The 8,964-nt window shown below is 31.9% G+C and overlaps 2 protein-coding genes across 3 annotated transcripts in view; one reads left to right on the top strand and one right to left on the bottom strand.

Moving 5' to 3' along the window:
- Positions 1-1,891: 1,891 nt before the first annotated feature.
- On the top strand, positions 1,892-5,794 carry LOC102590876 (beta-glucuronosyltransferase GlcAT14B-like). Its single transcript, XM_006348193.2, has 5 exons — positions 1,892-2,156; positions 3,043-3,734; positions 3,847-3,922; positions 4,016-4,131; positions 5,113-5,794. The coding sequence occupies exons 2-5, from the start codon at positions 3,170-3,172 to the stop codon at positions 5,613-5,615; spliced, it is 1,260 nt and encodes a 419-aa protein (XP_006348255.1). The 5' UTR covers positions 1,892-2,156; positions 3,043-3,169; the 3' UTR covers positions 5,616-5,794.
- A 444-nt stretch (positions 5,795-6,238) lies between these two features.
- LOC102590416 (protein SPA1-RELATED 4-like) overlaps positions 6,239-8,964 on the bottom strand; it is an 11,953-nt gene continuing 9,227 nt past the window's right edge. The window contains exon 7 of one of the 2 annotated variants that reach the window (XM_006348192.2): positions 6,239-6,847. In XM_006348192.2, the coding sequence (XP_006348254.1) occupies positions 6,659-6,847 (189 nt within the window). In that variant the 3' untranslated portion in view covers positions 6,239-6,658. The remainder of the gene's footprint in view (positions 6,848-8,964) is intronic. The other variant, XR_367371.2, reaches the window with a different exon arrangement.

The following is an 8,964-nucleotide window of genomic DNA, read 5'->3' as shown; positions in this document are numbered from 1 at the left end:
CTTGAATATTATATATTATATTTGGGCCTAAACTCTCTTTTATAATATAGTAGAATAGAATTTAAATAATTAGATTGGGATTTCAATAATATGATTAATTTAGATTTATAGTGCTATCTAGCCCCATTAGGAATGTGAAGAACTTTTTTTTAACAATAACATACAATTTCATGAATAGAGTTTGAAAATAGTAAAGTGTACACTATCTTATTCTTAATTTAATTAGGTAGTTAGAAAAAATATTTCAAAAAATCATACAATAAATTAAAGTAATTATAGAAAAAAGAAGATAAAAATAAAGAAAATATGATAACTAATAAAGAAAACATTATAGAACATTTTGATAAAGAACAATAACAAAATCAAAATAATGGAATAACTAAAATAAAATATATTACAGATGAGAACATATATGATATAACAAAAGACAAAAACTATCATAAATAATAAACTAGACTAGACAAATACTACCATTGATATGATGCTCCAAAATTTAAAAGTAATTTTTAAAAAAAATCTTATCAATCTCTTTACATTCTAGCAATAATTTTTAAAAATACTTACTTAATATGAACCAACAAAACCATAATTGATGTCTTTCAAGTCAAACTCAAGAAAGACTTAAAATGGAGTTTACCCACTTTAAATACTTTACTTGATATATTACAAGGGAAAAGACTCAAATATTCTATAGAATTTTTTGAAAAGACTCATTTATGTCAAAATGGTTTTAACAACAATGACATAGATAAGTCTTTTCTTTAACAACAATGACATAGATGAACCTAACTTTTAACGGATGACATAAATGAGTCTTTTTAAAAAGTTCGATAACATATTGAAGTCTTTTCCCTTATAACAATAATATATTTAGTATAATTTTTTATAAATAAAGTTAGTAAAAGGTAGAATATATAATATATACAGATCTTAATTCTAACTTTTAGAAATTAAAAAGAAAACTGTATTTGATAAACTCTTGACTTAGCTAAAACATTTTTAAAAAATAAATGAAAATAGTAACAACAGTAATAATAATAAACTCAATATAGTACACACACGAAGTCTACAAAATATGATGTATATATAATTGGGAAAATTATATAAAATAGCAAACTATTAATTCAAATTAAATGTTATAACCACAGTTTGATTTAATTGTAACCCGTAGCAAACTGTTGTCATTTCGCCTCTCTCCCTTAATTTGTCGCTCGCATCTCTCTTTATACAAACACAAATGTATAAAATGTGTTTGTGTTTGTATAAAGCGAGAAAAAATTGTATATATACATATCTTTTCGTTCCCCTCTCTCCCCTCTCCCAGATCTCGCTCGTCACTCTCACTCGCCTCTCTCACTTTATACAAACACAAATGTATAAATTGCTTTGTGTTTGTATAAAGCGAGAAAAAATTGCATATACAAATACAAATACATATATTTTCGTTACACTTATGATTATACAAATACAGATATTCCCCTACCCAGTTTTCTTTTGTCTTTCTATCTTTCTCGCTTTATACAAACACAAATTATACAATTGATTCATTTGTATACCGAAACAGATTATACAATTGCTTCTTTTGTATATGTATAGCGAAATATACATATTAATAGCCATAGCAAAACGCAATTATGCAAACTATAGTTATATTATACAAATATAATTTTTATATTTGCTATATGTGAAAGTTGTTAAAAAAATACTCCTATTTTATGAAAATATATAAATAGACGTTTTTTGACCCACGAAGAAAACAGTAACAATAATCAATAATGAAATACTTATTTCTTTATAGTCAAACTCAAGAAAGACTAAAAATGGAATTTACACACACATAATTCCAAAAAAACATTATAATAAAAAAAAACATAAGCAAAAAAATTAAAGCACCAAAAATCTAAAAATCGAAACGTGAGAGACTCTTTGTTCTCACGTTCTTGCCTTTAATAACTTCTACTGTTTTTATAATTCTTCCATTAATGTCTACTAATTAACTAACCAAATTATCTTATCTTTAGCTGATTTCATCTTCTTAAAAAAAAAAAAAACTGATTTTTGTTTGTTGTATTTAATTCTTTTGCTTCTCAAAAGAACCAGTTTGTTCAAAGAATCTAAAACAATCCATATAACTATTTGCCGAACAAAAATTGAAGGTTCTTCTTCTTTCTTATAGTTTACTCTGTTATTTATTTTTTCTGGGTTTGTTTGAATCATACCCATTAATGAAGTAATGCTTATATACTCACACTAGTATTTCTATTTTAGCTGTTGATTCTAAATTCTGTTTTTCTTTTTGAGTAGTTTTACCTGAGCCGGGTTTATCTGAAATTGGTTCTCTAATGGTTGCTGGAATTCTGGGTTAATCTTTTTTTTTTCTGGGTTGATTTGAAATTGTATGCTAATGTTTATATGCTCACTATTTTTTTATTTATTTTTTGCTATTTTAGCTGCTGATTCAAATTTGTAGAAAAAAAAATTCTTTTTTACCGTATTTCTGTGTAATGGGTACTGAATTTCTGGGTTTTCTTGATTTTTGGAATTTTTTCTGGGGTTTTTGTGATTGTTTGTTTTTCTGGGGTTTTTTGCCTTTTGTGTGTTTGCTGACTTTTTGGGTGTATATGCATTTGTGGAATGGTAAAAATTTGAGATTCTAAATGTTGATTTGATTTGGGGTTTGATACTTTTTTGCTAATTATTTGGACTGTTATATCAAAATTCTCTCTGTTTTCAATGAACCTGGTGTAATATTCTGACTGTTTCTGCTAAAAAAATATATTTTCTTACTTGTCTTATTGGTTCTCCAATAAAATATGTAAAAACTCATTAAGATATAATATGGTTGAAAGTTAGCTTGCTTATGTATATATGTTTATATCTATTGGATGTACATTCTTGTTTTTGTCATTCTACCAAATTCTTAGCTAGTTGTTTACGGAGTCTTTGAGTGTATCTTTTATCTTGTTAATTTAATACTACTAGTTGTATTTTTTGGATTGAGCTTCTAGATGGTGACTTTTTATATAAACAACATTTTGGCAGTGAATAAGTGTGTGTTCTGGAGAGCAAATCAAGAACGGGCTATTGGGGCGCGATTAAGTTGGGAATGTTGAGTAGATGAGAATTGTGTTTTTTGTGCTGGTATTGAACTAAATGATAAGGTTCAGCAATGAAGTCAATGAACTTAGAGAAGAAATGGCTATTTCCTTTGGTTTTAAGTGCGATTGTGTGTTTTTTCGTTGTTGTAACCTCCTTCAACATGGGCCTTATTACTTCATTACACACAATCAATTCAATCTTTTTATCTCATGTTAAGCTAAATCAAACCAACCCATATTTTGCTGAATCGATAATTAACCAAGCTCCACCCCCTCCTGCTAGACCTCCTGTCCCCCGTTTTGCTTATTTGGTATCTGGATCAAAGAATGATCTTGAAAAGCTTTGGAGAACGTTGCAAGCGTTGTATCATCCACGGAATTATTATGTTGTTCATCTGGACCTAGAATCATCTGTGCAGGAGAGGTTAGAGCTTGCTTCTAGAGTGGAGAAAGAGCCCATTTTTGCACAGGTTGGGAATGTGCACATGATCACCAAAGCAAACATGGTGACCTACCGTGGACCTACCATGGTTGCTAACACTCTTCATGCCTGCGCGATTCTCCTCAAGAAGTATCAGGACTGGGATTGGTTTATTAACCTGAGTGCTTCTGATTATCCACTGGTGACTCAAGATGGTTAGTTCTCTGTTTGTTTAAGCTTTCTCCACCAGAAAAGCCAATACTTTCTTTTTGGCCATAAGTCAGTCTTGAGTAGTTATGTCATGTTTCTTTCTTTAATTTTTGGCAGATTTACTCTATACTTTTTCCGATTTAAAACGAGAGTTCAATTTCATTGAGTACAGTAGCCGGCTGGGTTGGAAAGAGTATGCTATCCTATCTCTATCTCTCACTTTGTGCTCTTGAAGCTGTATGGTACTGAGGTTTAATTTCTGTGTAACTGGATTGATTCTATTCAGGGGTCAAAGGGCAATGCCGCTTCTTATAGACCCTGGTCTCTATAAGACAACCAAGTCTGACATATTTTGGGTCTCGCCAAAGAGAGCTCTTCCCACAGCCTTTAAACTCTTTGCAGGTTAGTTTTTGATGATTGAATTCACATACTTGTTTAAGTATTCTTGAAGTTGTTTACTGATGTTGATTCACCACAAAAGCAAATAGAACATGCCACGATACTGCTTTGGCCCCGTAAAATTTTGTGCTTGTACCATTACTCCTTTCCCTTAATCTAGATATTGCTTTCTTGGTTACGATAAGGATTTTGTTTGAAACCTGAAGACTCTGAATCTCTCATTTCTACAGAAGCTGAACGATTGGTATTTTTTTCAGTTAGAGACTCCTCAAGTTGAAAAGAACGCCATGCTTAGACACACTTGAAACTTATGTTTCAATTATTATTTTTTCATTTTTTATCTTCCTATTAGTCTTTGGACGCTGTCAATCTGGATGTTTGTGTATCAACTATTGCGGTTAGATGAACCGATGGCATTTTGCATCAGTTGAACCAGTTAGCTAAGTGTTTCAATTACTGTTGTTGCCTGCTAAAATTGCTTAATCCAGAGATTTGATTTAGATATCTGTTGTTGGAAATTCACCTTCTTTATACTTGATGCTGTATTTCTCCACACTGAAATGTTTTTCCTAGAAACATGGTGAAGCATTTGTCAATCTTATGTATGGATGGAAATTGATAGATTACTTTCTGACCAAACGATGAGGTAGATCTAGGAAGAAAGTACGTTGAATCAGCATGAACTGCATAGACAATGAAGTGAACTCTTTGTGTAATGCATCCACCATATGGTTTATCTTCTTAACAACAACACCATATCCAGTGTAATTCATCAAGTAGGGTCTGGGGAGGGTGGTGTGTTCACAGCCTTACCCCTTACCTTGTGAAGCTAGAGAGTTTTTTTCCCAAAGACCCTCGGCTCAAGTAAAGCATATCAAAAACAGTATGATAAGGAAATAAAGTAGTGAAGAAGCCAAGTAGAAAATAGATAAGGTTTATCTTCTTATTTCCGCAGTTATGAAAAATGCTACAAATTTGATACAGGTTCAGCGTGGATGATCCTCTCTCGTGCTTTTGTGGAGTACTGCATATTGGGTTGGGATAATCTTCCCAGAACCTTACTTATGTACTACACAAATTTTGTCTCCTCTCCTGAAGGCTACTTTCAGACTGTAGCTTGCAATGCCCCAGAATTTGCTACAACTGTTATTAACCACGACTTGCACTTCATTTCTTGGGATCGCCCTCCAAAACAACATCCACACAATCTCAACATAAATGACACATCAAGAATGATTGCAAGTGGTGCTGCATTTGCTCGCAAGTTCAGGCGAGATGATCCTGTTCTAGACAAGATTGATAAAGAACTCCTCCGTCGAAAAAATGGTAGCTTCACACCGGGGGGTTGGTGTACCAGCAGACCTTCTTGTTTAAAGGTTGGAAATCCAGCAAAGCTTAAACCAGGTCCAGGGGCTAAAAGGCTTCGGCGTCTTATTGGTAAGCTAGTTTTGTCAACTAATACTACTAGGCAACAGCAGTGTAAGTAGTTATACTTTCCCATGAAAAAAGGGAGGGGATTAGAGAGTTCCATTCATAGATCCAGAGAATAATATTAACATCAGATTATTTTGTAATATAAAGATTTACACATCCTTGTCACCCTATTGGTGTTCCTGTTTTTGTGTAAGTTTATCCTTTCTACCCTAATAATCTGTGGCTTTGTTTATTTAAGTTCTCTCTGCACATTTCAATTCTTGGTAGACAAACTCATGACTCACTATTTTGAGTATTGAAGTTTCATCCAACAATGTTCAGGTTCAAAATTGTAACCCAATATGGGTTCATACACGAAATTTCATGTGGAATTCCGAGTTTAGACTCTGATACCATATAAAGAAAATTGGGCACTCGACTCAGAATTGTAAGACAACAGGAGGATAACCTAAGAACTTTTGAAACAAAAGTACATTTGTAAAATATTAGTTCATCATATGTTTAATTCTTTCATGTCTTAAATAACCTCCCTATTCCACAAAGATAGAGATAAGGTCAGCATACATCCACTCTTCTCAGACCCCACTTGTGGGATTACATGGGGTATGTTGTTAACAAAAAAAATAAAAACTTCAGCTATTATCTATTAAAGTTTATTGACTATTGAGATCAAGAGTGAACCAATATGACACACATGAATTTCTAAATGCTGCTTGTATTTTTCTGCCAAATTGCTTCCACAGACCAAAACATAGAATTTTCTGGAGATCACATTCACACAGTTCCTTCAAGAAAATTCATTTAAACTCTGGAAATTACAGAATATACAGAGAAATTCATATTTGCATCCTTTCCCTTTTATATATATCATTTCACACTTAGACCAATAAATGTTCTCTTATTTCCAGTTGAGTCTATTTCCACTATATGATTACTACTAGCAAAAATCTTGGTTTCTTGATGATGACAATCTCTATGTATCCGATCTAGCTGACCTCTTCACAGCAAGCCATTCATTCATCAATGTAGAACCCTTACCTTTCACGTCTTTTTATCCCGAAGGCAACTCCCAAACCTTTGGAGAACATGGACCACATTAAGCCATCTCCAACAGCTTGATATTACCCATAGAATTTGCAGCAACTAAGGTAGAGGACTGACCACGCCAACAAACAGATGAGATAAACTGTGCTTGGTCATCCACTTCATCACCAGATAGAGGATCTGTGCTATTAAATTTAAATGATAATGCAGGCATAGGAAAAGTTTTGTGATACACAAAGACCTGCAACACAGCCCAGATCACACCATTACATTAATACGAAAAAGTCGTAGCAATAGCTATTTGTAGAACAATACATACAAGTATAAAGATAGTTTTGGAAGGATAGTATGATATAGGAATACACAAGCTATGCATTGAACCAACCATATATAACCATTTTAATGGAGTACTTCCTTCACCACCTTTTTTCTTTGCCAAGGTAAATGTGTCACCCTCTTTAAGTATTCTCATAACCATCTTATACTATAGGCACTGCAATACTCTTGCAATACTCTTCCTTTCTATAGTATTCTTCTGTGCTATTTATTCCCAGGTTTTCTTATTATTGATGTTTACCAAATATGGGAACTGTAACTATAAGCTAATAAGAAGTAACCAAATACATGTTAATGGAGAAGAGAGGATTATCTAAGAAGCAACTTTTGCAGGAAATTCTGTTCTTTTGGTATCAATTGTGTCATGTTCTCCTATAAGAAAAAGAAGAAAGCTTAATCATCAAGACTAGCTACTTTACAATCCATGTTGTTTATTTTAAAAAAAATAATGTATACTATCAAGGGTAATGGCCAGAGACTTATTGCTAATTGGTAGCACACGAAAATGATCCTCATTATATATATATCTTTGCTTGTCAAACAGAGTTCAAAACTTCAAATTATGTCTCTCATAAATACTTCTTTTTCTTATATTAGTTACTGTGGAAAACAGTGTTTCTCCCAACTAGTTTTGGTGTTGATGCGCAGTTAATTGATTGATGTTTTTTCCCCATAAGTTCTCCTAACTTCCAAAACAGAAATGAGTGTGCACATGCACACACAAACCCATGTATGTATACATATGTCAAGTGGAAGAAAGTCATTCCTCCCCTATAAGGATAAAATGCAGTAATAGTCCTTAAATTTTCTTTACTTTCTGTACTACTGTTTTGGGGGGTGGAGGTGGCAAAATGTTTCGTCTTATGAACTCTGCATCAGGTTTTCTTCAGTGTTCTTATTGTAAACCATGATCTGGTTCTCAGCTCTGTTATAGATATTCTATACAAAGTTCCTGACTTTTTTTTTCAGCATGACTTTTGAATTTCTATATGACATTATGATATATTTCCTAACTTATAAATACACTTGTGTGCTTCTGAACTTTCCTATAAACTTTGTCATGAATTAGTCTTAATTAATTTTTTTGATTTTGCTTGTTTCGTTAAGATAATGAACCATGATGATGCTGATGATATGAACGAATTGTCATCAGCTTCATTATCAAGGTGTGAGGAATAATGAAGAACAAGAGATTTTCTTTAAAATTAGTCACATATTATTATTGTATCTCTTGATTGTTTAATTTCGATATTGCTTCTCTTTTGCTTCTTGTGTCATTTGATATTTGTCTTGTAGTCATTCAAGGTTGAAGAGATGTTGAATGAAAGAAAATCTACATATGCACACATATATTATGTTCTGTTTGTAGATTCTATTATATATTTATTCTTTTACATTTGGTCAATTTTGTTTGCTTTTTAGATTTAATTTTTTGTTGTTGTTTGTTTATCTTTTTCACCCCAAGTCCCCAATATATATTGCATGGAATACTACTATACCCGTCATAATGATTATTTTTAGAGTCGAAAAGCCAGAAAACTCTAATGTTATTTTTTCTTTATGATGGTTACGTACTTTGTGGTGACTAGGTGAACAAAATATGCACACTACCTTTTATAATATCTATCAAATAATACATTTACCTTTTAATAAATCTCTCTCTCTCTCTCTATATATATATATATATAAAAAGGAGAAACATAGAGAAGGTGATGTGACACCTCTCTATGGCCTCCATTCCAATTTATCTTTTTCTCCCTTTTATTGATTTTTTTTCTTCATTTTCTCAATAAATAATTGTTTATTAATTTAAAAATTCAATCATATTTACTATTATAATTATGTCTAATAAGTTACAAAAAACCTCCATCTATTTAACTTCTCTACTTAAATAATATGCCTCTTCAACTTCTTTCTAACTATTGTTATTGTTTACCCAATCTATAAATAACAATCATCTTTAGAGATGTTCAATGTCCATTTCCATTTTTTCATTCTTTCTTTTTCTTTCATCTCTTTCAT

Source organism: Solanum tuberosum, unplaced genomic scaffold, assembly GCF_000226075.1.
Source record: "Solanum tuberosum cultivar DM 1-3 516 R44 unplaced genomic scaffold, SolTub_3.0 scf00096, whole genome shotgun sequence".
Classification (NCBI taxonomy): domain Eukaryota; kingdom Viridiplantae; phylum Streptophyta; class Magnoliopsida; order Solanales; family Solanaceae; genus Solanum; species Solanum tuberosum.
This window is presented reverse-complemented; position numbering and strand designations above follow the sequence as displayed.